Genomic DNA, 15024 nt, shown 5'->3' with positions numbered 1-15024 from the left:
ACTACCTATCAGTCACTCAAACACTATAGACTTATTAATGTGGAGATATACAGTAAATGAAAAATTTAATGTAAAGATTGCATATCATCTGCAAGGTGAGTTACAGAGAAGAAGAGAAGGCCAAACCTCACAAGAACAACAAAATGCAGAAGAATGGGCCAAACTCTGGAAATTGTCAATCCCTCTAGCAACAAAACCTTTATGTGGAGAGTTTCTCTTAACATATTACCTACCAAACTCAATTTATGTAAATAGAAAATAATGGTAGACCCTCTCTGTCCCTTATGTTTGCGGAAACCAGAATCTATTAAACATGTTTTATGGGACTCCATATCAACAAGAGATGTCTGGGGACAGTGCTCTATGAAAATCCAAAAAAGCATTAGTTCATTCAACAACTTTCAAAATATTCTGAAAGTCATGTTCATGAAGCTAAACAACGTGGAGATGGAGGAACTGTTAATAGTGTTATGGAAGCTTTGACGGAGAATAAATGATTTTATTTTCAAAAATACTTTCACTCATCCTAATCTTTTAGTGAAACAAGTCTATCAGTTTCTGCAAGAATTTAGAGCATCTTAGGAAATGGTAACCAGTCAACTTTCAAACTCGATTGGTAGGAATGCAGGTTGGGTACCTCCCCCAAATGAATTTGCCAAGATTAACTAGGATGCAACAGTGGATAGGGTTAATTGCAAGATAGGAATTGGCCTAGTGGTGCATGATAGACAATATTTTGGCAACAATGAAAAAGAGGCAAGATTTACTCCCTGATTCATTACTAGTAGAGACCTATGCTACTCTTCAAGCAACTAACTTTGGTATTGAGCTGGGACTTACGAAATTTATTTTGGAATGAGATTCAAAAAAAGTTGTGCAGGCTATTCAAGGACATATGGAAGATTTGAGTCTTGTTGGGATGCTGATAACAGATATAAAGACCAAGCTTCATTATTGTGAAAGCAGCTCCATCAAACACATTCCAAGAGAAGCAAATGTAATTGCACTCACGTTAGGCAAAAATGCTTTAAGACTGTCTAAATGTATTGTAGACATTGAAGATCCTTCTCACTGTATACTGTCTCTGTTATGAGGACTTTCATCTATAGAAATTTCATAGTTTCTTCAAAAAAAACTTCTCGTCCTCATCAAATTGCAATGAGGCGGAGAGCCTAATGCACAAGACCCATTTTGGCAAAATGAAGAATTTGGGTTTGACTCCCTCTCCAATGTATAAACGGAAAAAAATATATATATTATGCACATTATTCACACACTACACATAATTTTTTTTTCTCTTGCGTGTATAAATAATAAGTAGAAGAATTCAAAAAGTTTAAGAAGAATAAAACTAACAAAAATTTTAAAAAATAAAAATAAATGTGATATGTAGTGTGTGATATATGAAGATGATGATTAAAAAAAAGTTGCAGTGAAGATAGAAATTGAAATATTGCCAACATTGCCGGAAACAATGGACACTATCACCCTTCGGGTTCTAGGAGTAGGAGATTCAAGTGAACCAGAAAGTTGAGCCTAACATTAAAAATAAAAGAGAAATTATTTGTAGTTTCAAATAGATAAATTTCAAACAAGTTTTTGTAAAAAAATAGTCTTCACCTTAAAAAAAAAATGCATACAAAATATTTTTTATTAGTAAAACTCATTTTTTTACAGAAAATTTATATAAAATTTATCTAACTACTACTTGAGCTTACTTACAGCAAAAAACTAAAAAGATTTTGCTTACACGGCTCCTGCTACATACAACCGGGGTGGGAAAACTCCCAAGGAGTCGGCTGATGTGGCATAATGCCATGTCAGCCGAGATATATTAAAAAAAAATGGTTCGACTGAAACATAAGCAATTGCACGATCTCAGGTCGGGATCTTTTATTTGTGCTTGAGGTAGACTTTCTTCCCTCATATTCCAAAGCTTCTTTATCTGGACGTCGTCTCGGGACATAACCGATTTCCTGGCAATTGGTAGACCCAAGAAAAGTAGTTCTTAGAGATTAGATTGTTCATCTCGTCTTGAATTTTTTGAAGGTATGGACACGGTAAAAGAAAACAAACCAGAAATTATTTTGCATCAACACCTATCGTTGCACATTAATTAGCAAAAGGGCAAGGAAATTGAGAACAAAAGTCATAGAAGTGAAAACAACGAACCCATTTGACGGACAAATTTTAAGAAAAAAAAAATGAACTTCGTGTGCGTATAAGACTTTTGAGGGTGAAGTGAGCGTCATAATAGAAGTTTATTGTTCAATTTCACATGATTTCTTAGACATTAAACTCAAAGTTCAAGAGAGCTAACCTCCGATCAAACCCACAACCGAAATTTCAACAAATTCGTGAAACAAAATCCACGAGACGTTGAAAACTTTTTTCCAAAAAAAAATTATGGCAAAATAATAATGGGTTTTGATTTTACATTCAATATCAGCTCCTGTTTTTCTTTAGATATGCTTTTTTTCATATCAGTGTGTTTTATTTTACCTGGAGTGAAAAAGGGAGGAGAAAATAAAATGGAGAGGGAGAGAGAGGGAACGAAATAGAGAGAGAGAAGAACATAAAATGGATGAAAAACTGTGGACAAACCGGTTGCACGCCGGTAAGACCAGGCGGTTGTCTCAATCATTTTTCTGCTCGTATGCGTATCTTCCAGTTTCCTACCACTTGATCCCAAAGTCCAAAGGGCTCAAAACAGAAAGTACCTACAAACATCACACCTCGAATCTCAGGTGACATTCCTCTCTCTCTCTCTCTCACGCAATTCCCCTCTCTCTCTCTATCACGCACACACAAACACAAACACAGACACAATGGCTGCCTCTCTCTCCGTCTCAAGGCTCCTCCTCTCATCCCCTAGCGTCCTCGCCCTCTCCACCAAAACTTCTCTCTTCCACACCGCCAAAACCCTCTCCGCCAAACCGTCTTTCACTTCACTCCCATTCAAACTCCATCACCGCTCAAAACCCCTCAAATTCTCCACCGCCACCACCAAATCCACAATATCCGCCACCATCGCAGTTGGCGACAAGCTCCCCGAATCCACGCTCTCCTACCTCGACTCCGACGGTGAGCTCCAGACCACAACCATTTCTGACCTCACCAAGAACAAGAAGGCCATCCTCTTCGCTGTTCCCGGCGCCTTCACCCCCACCTGCTCCCAGAAGCACCTCCCTGGATTCGTCGAGAAGTCCAAGGAACTCAAGGCCAAAGGGGTAGACACCATCGCCTGTATCTCGGTCAATGATGCCTTCGTCATGAAGGCCTGGAAGGAGAACCTCAAGATCAACGACGAGGTGCTCCTGCTGTCTGATGGGAATGGGGATTTCACCAGGGCTATTGGGTGCGAGCTCGATTTGAGCGATAAGCCCGTGGGGTTGGGTGTGAGGTCCAGAAGGTATGCGCTCTTGGCCGAAGATGGGGTTGTCAAAGTCTTGAATTTGGAGGAGGGCGGTGCGTTTACATTCAGTGGAGCTGAGGATATGCTCAAAGCTCTATGAACTTGGTCAGCTTGTGACCCTTCATTTGAATTTCTTCGTTTTTGGAATTTCCTTGTTCTTCGCTAGTTCGCTGGATGGGCTTTGTCTTTCTCTTTTGCTGAATCATGGACTATTTTTTGTCAATAAAATTATGGAAATGAACTTTATTTTACATATTGTGCGCTCGATGAACTTCGTTTTCCTTTCTTTTCTTTTACCCCCCCAATAAAACTAGGATGCATTTAGCGGGCAGCACTTATACACCGTCATAGTTGAGACTGTAGGACATGCCAAACGTGAATCGCATAATATGCTATTTCTGTTTCAAACATTAGTGTGATACGTACAAAACTGTATTTTTTGGAACATATCGGATGCTTTAAATTCTTCATCTGCCAAAGATTGAAACCCCAAGTTACATGCAGCGTCAAGCCGAATAAGAATAATATGTCCTGACGATTCAAGAATATAAAACAAGACACGGAATCTCTGAGATTAGATAATCTGCTTTGTGGTTAATGACTGAATGGCGCATGTAATGCTCATGGGTGTTAATGATACAGAACTGCAGTTTTGTGAAATTGACCAGAAATCATATAATATATGAAGTGCTTCAAATTCAATACAAATAGAATACCTGTGGCCTTGTCTGGAGAGCAATATTTTCAAGCTTAGAAGCTTATTTACAATACATAGCTCTACCAAATCCTTACAACACTGGAATACGCCATCTTCTTTAGCAACTAACCTACTTCCTTTGTGAAGTCGGCCAGGCCCTTCTCAGCGTTTCAACGTCGACAAAGAAAGCAATAAGCCAGAAGAAATATGCAAATATAATCTCTCTCCCTGTTGATAGATTGTTGTGTTGATAGCTTAACCACACCGAACATCCCTCGACATTTTGGCAACAGCAGAAAGATCTTCGTTACTGCTGCAATCTTCCGGTAGTTTAATTTTCATTTCGGAGCAGACAATCTGGGCCTCTTGCAACCTCCCCTCCTGGCGAAGGCCAGCAGTGAGCTCGATGCATGTACAGGTAGTAAGGAGGAAACCATTATTGGCCATTTCTCTGTACCAATCATATGCCCCACTGAAATCCTTCTGCTCGCAATGCCCCTTAACAAGTATGTTAAAAGTATCGGCTTTTGGGACCAATCCTTTAGCCTTCATATCATTAACCAGATCCTTCACCCCTGACAACTTTCCCTCTCTAAAATGTCCCAGAATCAAGCTATTATAGGTCATCTTGTCAGCATGAATACCCTGGTCTATCATCTCACGGTGCAAAGCAAAAGCCTTCTGAACATCACCCTGTTTTGCATAACACTGGATAGTTGCATTATATACAAGTAGATCAGGAGCCAGACCCATCTGTAACATTTCGTCAAACAATCTCTCTAAAAGCACCTTATCTTCCTCACATGCACTAAGTAGAATATGATATGTTTTTAAAGTAGGTTTAATGCCCAACTTCTTCATATTATCATACAAGCTGAGCCATTTCTGGGTGTTTTTTGTATTGGAATACCCTGAGATTAGGGAGTTGTATGTGATTACATCCGGACTATAACCGCAACTTGTGATTTGGGGAACCAAATTCTCAGCTTCTATCGCCCTTCCCTTTTTGCAGAGGCCATTAATGAGCGCATTGTAGGTTACAAGTGTTGCCCCTATCCCATTTTGCACCATCTCATCAAAAAACCTAAAAGCATCTTGCAATTTCCCCGCTGCACAACTACCATCAATGAGCATATTATAAATTTTTGCGTTTGGTAAAACCCCCCTTCCTACCATATCCCTGAGAATTATTTCAGCTTCGAGAAGCTTACCATCCTTGCATAGACAATTTATGAGAGAACCATAGCTGACAACATTTGGTTTCATCCCTTTATTTTCTATTTCTTCAAGAATCTGGAAACACCTATCGAACAAGCACATCCGCCCATAGCCATCAATAAGGGTGTTATATGTCTGAACATTTGGGTAAACACCCTTCTCTACCATCTTCTTTACCCACTCCTCCGCCTTATCCATCTCCCTCATTGCACAAAACTTGTCGATCAAAGTATTAAAAGTAATGCAGTTCATCTTCAACCCATGATTTTCCATATCTTCAAGCACCAAAATGGCTCTGTCCACATCACCCTTCTGACAATATCCATGCACAATTGTGTTATACATTACCTCATCCGGAACAAGTCCATTATCCATTAGTTTCTTCAACATCTCCTCTACCTTCTCCATCTTCCCTTCTTTGCACAATCCGTTCAAAAAAATGCTAGAAGTATAGTTATTAAACTTCACCCCTTTGCCAATTGCTTCTTCATACAAAGCCAATGAAGCCTCACCATCGCCACGCCTAGAATTCCCATAAAAAAGAATGCTATAGGTAAAGCCATCGGGCGCAAATCCAAGGGACTCCATTTCTTCCAATACCTTCTTTGCATCATCCATTCTCCGTGCCCGACAAAACCCACTGAGCAATGAATTGAATGTAACTTGACTGGGCTCTACATTCTCCGCCTTCATCCTGTGTCTCAAACCAAAAGCAGCCTCCAATTCTCCCGTCTTACAATATCCATCAATCAGCGTATTATACGTAATCAAACTCGGCACCAAATTCCTCTTCAGCATTTCATCAAACAACTTTTCCGCATCCCTCATTCTCCTCTCTTTACACAAACCACCAAGCACTACATTGTAAACAAACACGTTAGGACTAACCCTGCTCTTTTTCATACTATCAAGCAACTCAAGGGCCCTACTCAGATCCCCCAATTTCACCGCCGCAAGAACTGCCTTTCCATACGTGGACCTATTAGGTCGAATACCCGACCCTACTACCTCAGAAAACAAATCCAACGTCATCTGAAACTGTTTCGAAGCCACCGATGATTCAAGCAACAGATTGAAAGAAGCCACAGAAGGAAACGTACCGTCTTTTTTCATTAATCTGTACAACTCTATGGCTTCGGTTGCCATTTTGGACTCTGAGCAAACTGCCAAGAGTATGTCCGAGAAAGAGGTTTTCATGGAGGGCGAAGAGAGAGCAAAGAGAGTAAAAAGATCGGAGGGCGAAGAGAAAGGAACTTTGGAGAGAATGAGGGACTTGATGACCTTCTCGGCAGTATCCGTACGGTCCTGTTGGAGAAGGATTCGGAGCTTTCGAACTTGTTCATGGCGCTGTTGGTCTTGAAGGGCGGTAGTAGTAGGGTTCTGATTCTCTGTTAGGGTGGTCTCGCTAGTATTTTCAGGGGCAGAGGCCGAGCAGACACACCGAGAGAGAGGGAATGAGATGGGGTATCTGAGTTTGATTTGGATAGTGACGAGGAACTTGGGAAGAAGATGGACCCACCTTGCCATTGGAGAGGCTTTCGAGTTTCGAGTTTGACACTGGTACTGGCGTGTTCCATTCGACCATAAACCCTTGAAAGCTAAGGCCTAACTCTTAAGGGTTTAAAGGTCAGCCGCTTAATAAATGGGCTTAAGGGGCCTTTTGTGTTAAGCCCATGATATTTGTGGGCCGAGTAAGGAAAAGCAGACATGAAATTTCATGAGCCCAATTTCGTCGGTTGGGTTCACTAAAATGCGAGTTAATAAAAAAATATCATAATTTATGCTACTTTACAAGTTGGCATGTAAGAGCATTAATATTGGTCTATGGAGATATAAAATCACCTCTTTTATATATCCATTTTATCATTCAAGCAAAATTTCTACATTGACTTATGTATATTTGAGACAAAATAATAATAAAATATTATTATTTTATTATTATTAATTTTTTGCTAAAATCAATTTTTTTTATATATATTTTGTAATTAGCATCCACAACATACATTTGACATTAGTAATAAAAATGCAATAATAAAAAATAGAAATTTTTTATATATTATATTAAAAATATAATAAAATGAAAAATATATATATATAATATATTATAATAATAAAAGGAATGTGCAAGTGAAGATTTGTTGTGTTGTTGAAGGAGGGAGAAAATGAAAGTATTGTAAGAGAGAGAGTGGGAGGAGAGAGAAATAATGATTAAAATATAATTTTGTAGGGTGAATAGTGATTATCTAAATTTGAATAAGCATTATTCATATGTAACTAAATATTTGGATATACATAAGCTAATGCGGAGGATTTTAGGGTTATATTATAAATATAACTTTGCATATGCATAGACCAATGTTAATGCACTAAATAGGGGTGGCAAATTGTGTTAACAGGTCGTGTTTATGTCTTGTCAAGATATATATATATATTATATTATATAGGTCAACTCTAATCCGATTAGTTAAGCTTATCATGTCAAAATCTCAAATCCTAATACAACCCGTTAACATAACAGATTGTGTCGTGTCAACCTGTTTTGACCCGTTTATATAAATGGGTTGAACAGATCCGAAATTAACCCGTTTGACCTAGTTAAGTTTAACATAATTTTATATAAATATTAAAATCACAGTATCTAAAGAAAAAATATAAAAATAACTAGAAATCCAAAATTACAATCCAAACAATAAAAATGTTGAAATTAAAATCAAAACAATTTTATTTTTAGGTACAAGGATATAATTGTAACTTTAACTTTTTGAATAGGTCAAAATGAGTTGATCCGTTATCAACCTATTAAGCAATCATGTCTTAACGGGTCAACTCATTTTGACCCGAACCAATTAAGACTAAACCATAACACGCTTTTAGAGTGTTAGTATTGGATTAACGGGTTGTGTCACATATTACTACCTATATATGCAAGACATCACCTTAAGACAATTATAAAATAATTTAAATATAAATATAAGGTGGTAACCTTTCACATCAGTAATACGTATGATGTGTTAATGAGCAGGCTTGTAAACGGAATATTATTATAATAATAATAAGGTTAATGTCATTGATAGGTAAGGACCAAAATAAATTATAATATAGAAGGCAATAAGTAATTTGCAGGTTTCCTACGAGTCCATAGTAACACAATTATGGCGTTTAAGAGGATGCGAGGAAAGTTAGGTGAGAGGTGTTCTTGTGAAATAAAGTTTCCAGCTACTACTTGATTGTACGTTTAAATTATATTCAAAGGGCCACAATGCCAATAAGATGGAGCTGCTGGTGCGGTGTAGTTGAACTAATGAATTCTTTGTTGGTTCATGAGTTTTTTTAGTGATAAATCAGATTGATTCCAAAACAATAAAATTGAATGGTTAATAATGATCTCCAATTGTATAGATTGAGTGAATCTGTCGTAAATTGGCTCTCCATTTGTACTTTTTCTTTTTGAATCTCAGTTGGGTCTGAAAAATGGATTAGCTATGGTGCTTTCTGGGCTACTATTATTGGGTACGATCATTCATGCCTGCGTAGCCTGCGTTTCTTTCTTCCTTTCTCTGTTTTTGATCTTTTCTGCGTACAATTCAATTACTCACTCTCCTGCATTGCGCTGCCAAATGGTCAGCTATGAACTACCTTAAAGCTTGTAGTACACACAGAGAGAGAGAGAGAGAGAGAGAGAGAGAGAGAGAGAGAAAGAGCGAGTAAAGAAGTATTGACACTTAACAGTGAAGTAAATCCTGTTTCCAACTGTTTATTCCCTCTTCAGAGAAATCCAACAAAAGTAAAAAGGGGGAAAAAGTTACAAAAGCTCAGAATTACACAAGCTCCTTTATCTGTATAGTGCACATCGGCATAACAACAATTTGTTTTATAGTTAACTTGCTTTAATATACAACAGAAAACTAACTCTCCCCACTCTCTGACTCAAAATATAATGCTCAACCTAAAAAAAAATGACCATACACATCTTTGTTCTTTTTACAAGCCTTCATTGCATGATACTTGTCACTGTGAATGGGACATGATATGTTGCTGAAGCAGAAATCAAGGGAACAAAATAGCAGAAAGAACTTCACTGTCATTTCTGGAGACTGGAGTTCCTCTAAGAGTTGGGGACAAAGGTGCCAACATACCCAAACCCCATGATGAAAAAGGCGATTGCTTGGATGTAAAGGAATATGAAAAAGTGGTTTTTCCCAAAGAAAACATCGTAGCAGCCACAAAAGAATAGGTAAGCTCCAACTCCAAGCTCTAACAAATGGAGTCTGTCAAAGTTTAAGCACAGAAATGAGGAATGTGGCTCAGATATCATCTTTTATAGATAGTAATGTCAATTTAAAATGAAGGGACGACCAAATTTCATAGCAAGTCAATGGTAGAATCAAGAATGTATTACCTTTCTCCAATCCTGAACCTAGGTTTTCTTGGTGCTTTCCCACTTGCTTTTCCCTTGAGAGCATCTCCTAGTTTCTCCGTCACAATCCATTCATTTACTCGACTGGCCTCTAGTAAACCAATGATGGTAGCCTTTGTTCGGTGTAGGGACATGACATTCTCAAAAAGGATCCAGAAAACCAACAAGTGGAGTGACCTGCAAGATCACCATAGAACATGAACAAGTACACCAGAAAACTCGGCGAGAAGTAGATTATATTGGCCTAAGTGTCCAGGAGCAGGGAACTTGCTTTCTTAGGGATCGTTTGCACAACAAAATTGGATGAAGCTGTCACCCAAAAATAAATTAAAGAACTTCGCATGTCGAAAGCAGTTCAATTGGAATTGGTTCTCCTTCAAAATTGCAAAAACCTCATGCCAGAAATGTATTTGAAAAGAAAAGATATAGAACTTTAAAAACCACCAGACCTTGGAGTTCCGACAGCATTGAGAAGGGTGATGATGGAAGGAATATAAACTGCTCCCCACTTTGGAACCGCAACTTCAGGCACCACGACAGTTGCAGGTAGTACAATGCAGTAAAATACAAATGTGTTTATGTGGGCTATGATCTTCCGAACGAAGAAAAAGCTGTAAATTACATGGACCTTCTTCCATAAAGATACTTTCTGCATTTAACGTGTGAAAATAAAGGGTAAGCCACCAAATTATTTTTCTTTTTCCTTCCTCAAACTGTTATGTTTTAGAAGGGCTGACCTTGTTCCTTAGGATCTCCATTACCATTTTCCGGAAAAGATTAGCAGGACCACAAGACCACCGATGCTGTTGGAAACGATAGGCTTTGAAAGTGCTAGGTAATTCATTTTTCACCTATATATAGTAGGATGAGGCTGATAAGAACACGTACAAAACAGGGTGCAAACACAAACATGAATAAACAGGATCGAGCATGCCTGGTTTACCAATTACCCGCCCATGGTTCTTCTTTCTCCTTTTTGGATAGCTAGTAAATGCCCACTTCATTTTATATGTATGTATGTATGTGTCTACATATTTATATAAAGTTCCTTACAGTCCACGGATTCCTTGAATCACAAAAACTAATTTAAATAGGCTTTCCTACTTGCATGCATGGCTCATTTGCTGATCAGAGACAATGAGAGATTGGAAGGGTAGTTTTAGTGCAGTCAAACACTGAAAGGCAGGTAATTCAAGTACAAGCATGGATATGACTAATGGATCAATGTGTTTTTTTTAAGTACCTTGACACTTCCAAGGTATACAAATTTCCACCCTTTGAGACTAGCTCTCACTGCCAGATCCATATCTTCCACCGTGGTCCGGTCCTTCCATCCTCCAGCCTCGTTAAGTGCGGCAATTCTCCACACACCAGCCGTACCTGGATCATTTCATTCCCAATATCTTGGTAAAAAACACCCATATAATCAAGTAATATTCCTCGATCCACCTAAAGATATAATCGAACATCCTTTTACTTTAAAAAGTTTCAAACCCAACGAATAGAACTAACAATATTATATTAATGACAGGTTCTTGTGGTGGTTGTTTTGCTCAAAATTTAATCCTTGTCACACAGGATGTACATACATACTCCAACTATATATTAATTTCGTACGTACCATTGAATCCGAAAAAGGCATAAGTGGAGGAGCCCACTTCTTGTTCTACAGTGAAATGGTAATCCAATGACATCTCTTGCATTCTTGTCATCAAGCACTCATCGGAGTTCACTGCAAAACAGCCCGGAAAAAGCACTGCCACGTCACTAACTTAGTTGGCATAGGATTTACAGTACAATAATGATAAATCAAATAACATAAATTCAAACTGTCGGTGAGTAGAGCTTGGATAGACAGTGACTAGGGGATGAGGTCCACCATTTAAGACTGCACATGCATCTGCCGGGGTAGGAGATGAAGAATTAAAGCAATAAGACAGATCTGACCCTGGACATATTCAGTGAGATTTTTTTTGCCCCTTTCTAAACTTGCCATGTGATTCAATTTTTATTATTTTTTCTTCATTTTATAATGTGTTATTAAATGATTTGAAATGATTTATTATTTGTTAAATAATTTGAAATTATTTATTATATTTTATTTATAAATTTATTATCTAATACTATGAAATGAGAAAATGATGATGAATAAATAAATTATGAATAAATTTTTTCGTTCAAACATACCCTTTGTTCGATTCGAAAACAATCAAAAAACATTAATGGAGAACATATGGGTAGATCCGCCCAAACTATTTGGTACATCTAGTCTTAAGAGCATAATATAAATCTTCCTAAATCACGTGACATGTTTTTAAACATGATTTGATTTTAACAAGAAATCACTTGGTTTTCTTTTTCGGCCAGAACTGATGTTTAACCCTATTTCTTTGGGCCACAAAAAAAAAAAAAAAAAAAAGAAGCTATAATAATCATCATTCGTAACTGAAACCCGTTGTAGCTTGTTCATTACCATATCAAATTAAGTTTATTTGTAGTTTATTAATAAAGTTATTATGGAATTGTACTATTCATTCTCAATCAAGTTTTTTTAACAGAAATAATTTTTACAAATTTCAAGTAAATAATCGAAATTTATGAAAAAAATAAATCGAAATTTATTTATTTAAAAGTTTTTCTAGCATTAATATTTTTGAACCAGTTAATTGCCTAGGGAGAGTACAGGCTATTCTCTTATCGCCTTCTCTCTGCCTGCTTTTCTGAGCATCGATGACAGGAAAGTACTCTCTAATAATCGTGGCCTCCGAAATAGGAGAATCGGCCTAAAATAAACTACAAAAAGCATTTAAGCCTGCTTTTAGCCTTTTGCTATGATAGCTTCTACATCATTAACATATCATATTAAAAATTTTAAAAATTAAATCATATATATATCATTCACTAACTTACTTATAAAAAAAAAAAATTAATAATCATTCCACAAACTAGACCGAGGGTCGTATCCTAGAAGGACGGTATTTTAGAAGGAAAAAAGAAAAAAAAGACCACACGTCTCTCAACCAAGACATCCCTTAGGATGAGATTCTGAACCACGAGTTGGGACCTACTTCTTTTCCTACCAATCTCTCATTTCCCACACAATATAGACTCACCGACAGCCCTGTATGCTTTTAGAACCGAACTAAAATTCTAACAAAATTGTCAAAAAATACATACATCAGGAATCACAGATTATGCAAACAAAATTAAGGAAAATACAAGTTTTGGGCGATTAAGCGGAATTACCGAATTTCCAGCGGGTCTGAACGAGAGCAAGTTCAGTGTTGTGGACAAGTAAAGGTATGGTGCGCCAAAGAAAGTCCGACTCAGGCTGGAAATCAGCGTCAAAGATGGCCACGTAATCGCACTGTTTCACGTAGCTGCGTTTCATGCCTTCTTTCAGAGCCCCTGCTTTGTATCCATTTCGGTTGTCTCTTATCTCGTACTTTATGTTTATGCCTTTGCTTGCCCATCTCTGGCATTCTAGCTCCACCAAGTCCTACAATTTTATTTTTTTTTTCATGCAAATTTTGAAGGACCCGGATCAGTAACTATATAATTGACGAGTTTGGCAAACTGGGTCTGTTTGTTTGATCAGAAAAGTTTGATAATTCTCATGGAAAATTAAACACCTTGATTGTTGGGTCTGTGGAATCATCGAGGACTTGAATGATGATACGATCAGAAGGCCAGGAAAGCCCACATGCAGCTCCGATTGACAGCTGGTAGACCTGCATTGAAACGTACCAAAACAACAAAAAGCAAAAACTTTTAAAGCAAAACATATAGCTAAGATGTCATGTAAATCTTGAAAAGAACAGATTAGTATGTGCTAATGCCAGCGTTTGGCTTCATAACGAGAAAGAAAAGGACCTCTCTTTCGTTGTACATTGGGATTTGCACCAGAACCATGGGATAAGCCGAGTTTCCCAGCTCAACGTCGTCTTTCATTGGCTCCCATTTATATCGCTTCTCGGGCTTTCGGCCTAACAGCTTTAGCAGAACAATGACAATGCCCATATAGACCCTTTCAATGAACAGCATCAAGGACATGATCAAGCACAGAACGACTGCAACTCTTAACAGAGGGACAATTAATGGTGCTTTGATCTGAGCCCAGATAATTCCCAGTTGCATGGAAATGTCATCTCTAGCTCCTTGAAAAGCATCGGGAAGAAGTGTTGTCGCCGTAAGCCGATCCATTTAAGCCCTTTCCTTTGTTATTTCTTGTCAATAAAAACAGAGCAAAGGCAGGGGAGAAGGTGGTGGGAAGCTAAGAAATAATAGTAACGGAATGTGGTATAGAGTTTGGGAAGGAAGCAGCCCGCTAGATCTGCATGGATTTAAAGAAGCCCCTTTGCGAAAAGAGCACGAATATTTGCTTTTTGTCTCAACGATTTTGCTTCTTAGTCAAGCAAAAGAATGGAGAAAGAGCTGCAATGTCAGTGACTGTGGACACAACAAAGAAAAAACCTAGAACAGACCCAGTTTAGATCTCAATCTACCAAGCTCGTAAACACGCACATATTACAGAAACAACCTCCAGAATCTAAAGGTCGTTAGGCAAAATAAATGTCGTCTTTCTCTTGCAAAAAGAAAAATAAAGAGAAGAAATTCCGAACAATGAAACCCTGTTTCTGCTTCCGTAAACAAGTGATACAGAAGCAGAACCACCGACTTCAAATGTGGTACCAGAGAGAGAAGCGAGAGTTCTATAACAATGTAAGCTCCCTCTGGTTTGTCATATTTCCTCTTCTTTTATAGTAAATGCTTTAGCTCTTCTCGAGGACCCCAACTGTTCCAACCACAAGTGTGCGGCTTACATAAAACTATCAACAACTCACAACGAGTCCAAAATAATCAACTGCCGGCGACGTCCACCATCCCGGTCATATTTTCCCGGCCATGTGGGGCCTGACTTCTTTTCTTTTTATTGGGGGAAACCGACGATTAACCTTTTTTTTGTTAATTGCCTGGGAGGATTAATATATAATATATATTGCTCATATGAATACCATATTTATATGCTCATAACTGCGCGTATAACCTACTTATATTTTATGCTCGAGGCTTTTGATCAAGATTGGAAAAAAAAAAAAAAAAAAAAAGAGTCTATCGCAAATTACATAAATTTTTGTTATGACGCTATATTAATATATAAATTGGTATATAGTAATGATGTTTCATGACCACTACAGATTGCATGTCTATAATAATGTTTATTTTACGAACACTGCCCATGGTGGTCAGGATTAAAATTTGATTGTAGGACTAGGG

At 37.8% G+C, this 15024-nt stretch overlaps 3 protein-coding genes across 3 annotated transcripts; 1 reads left to right on the top strand and 2 right to left on the bottom strand.

Moving 5' to 3' along the window:
• The first annotated feature begins 2600 nt into the window (after positions 1-2600).
• LOC108984786 (peroxiredoxin-2E-2, chloroplastic-like) lies at positions 2601-3668 on the top strand. The gene has a single exon (XM_018956844.2). It carries the CDS (start codon positions 2829-2831, stop codon positions 3513-3515), a length of 687 nt encoding a protein of 228 aa, XP_018812389.1. The 5' UTR covers positions 2601-2828; the 3' UTR covers positions 3516-3668.
• Positions 3669-3941: 273 nt separating this feature from the next.
• Positions 3942-6917, bottom strand: LOC108984785 (pentatricopeptide repeat-containing protein At5g12100, mitochondrial). The gene has a single exon (XM_035688571.1). The coding sequence runs from the start codon at positions 6855-6857 to the stop codon at positions 4368-4370; it is 2490 nt and encodes an 829-aa protein (XP_035544464.1). The 5' UTR covers positions 6858-6917; the 3' UTR covers positions 3942-4367.
• Positions 6918-9059: 2142 nt separating this feature from the next.
• On the bottom strand, positions 9060-14495 carry LOC108984789 (glucomannan 4-beta-mannosyltransferase 9). Its single transcript, XM_018956847.2, has 9 exons — positions 13621-14495; positions 13380-13478; positions 12994-13246; positions 11369-11479; positions 10991-11127; positions 10485-10598; positions 10197-10396; positions 9730-9924; positions 9060-9598 (listed from the first exon to the last, which is right to left on the bottom strand). Exons 1-9 carry the CDS (start codon positions 13948-13950, stop codon positions 9436-9438), a joined length of 1602 nt encoding a protein of 533 aa, XP_018812392.1. The 5' UTR covers positions 13951-14495; the 3' UTR covers positions 9060-9435.
• Positions 14496-15024: the final 529 nt, after the last annotated feature.

The sequence above is a fragment of the Juglans regia genome, chromosome 3 (genome assembly GCF_001411555.2).
Source record: "Juglans regia cultivar Chandler chromosome 3, Walnut 2.0, whole genome shotgun sequence".
NCBI lineage: Eukaryota > Viridiplantae > Streptophyta > Magnoliopsida > Fagales > Juglandaceae > Juglans > Juglans regia.
Note: the sequence above shows the minus strand (reverse complement) of the source record. Positions and strands in the feature narration are given on the sequence as shown.

Coding starts and splice junctions, on each gene's coding strand:
- LOC108984786 (XM_018956844.2), top strand. CDS start 2,829: ATGGCTGCCTCTCTCTCCGTCTCAAGGCTCCTCCTCTCATCCCCTAGC.
- LOC108984785 (XM_035688571.1), bottom strand. CDS start 6,857: ATGGCAAGGTGGGTCCATCTTCTTCCCAAGTTCCTCGTCACTATCCAA.
- LOC108984789 (XM_018956847.2), bottom strand. CDS start 13,950: ATGGATCGGCTTACGGCGACAACACTTCTTCCCGATGCTTTTCAAGGA. Junction 13,479..13,620: donor CAATGTACAACGAAAGAGAG/GTCCTTTTCTTT, acceptor GTTTCAATGCAG/GTCTACCAGCTGTCAATCGG. Junction 11,128..11,368: donor TGCCTTTTTCGGATTCAATG/GTACGTACGAAA, acceptor GAAATGATCCAG/GTACGGCTGGTGTGTGGAGA.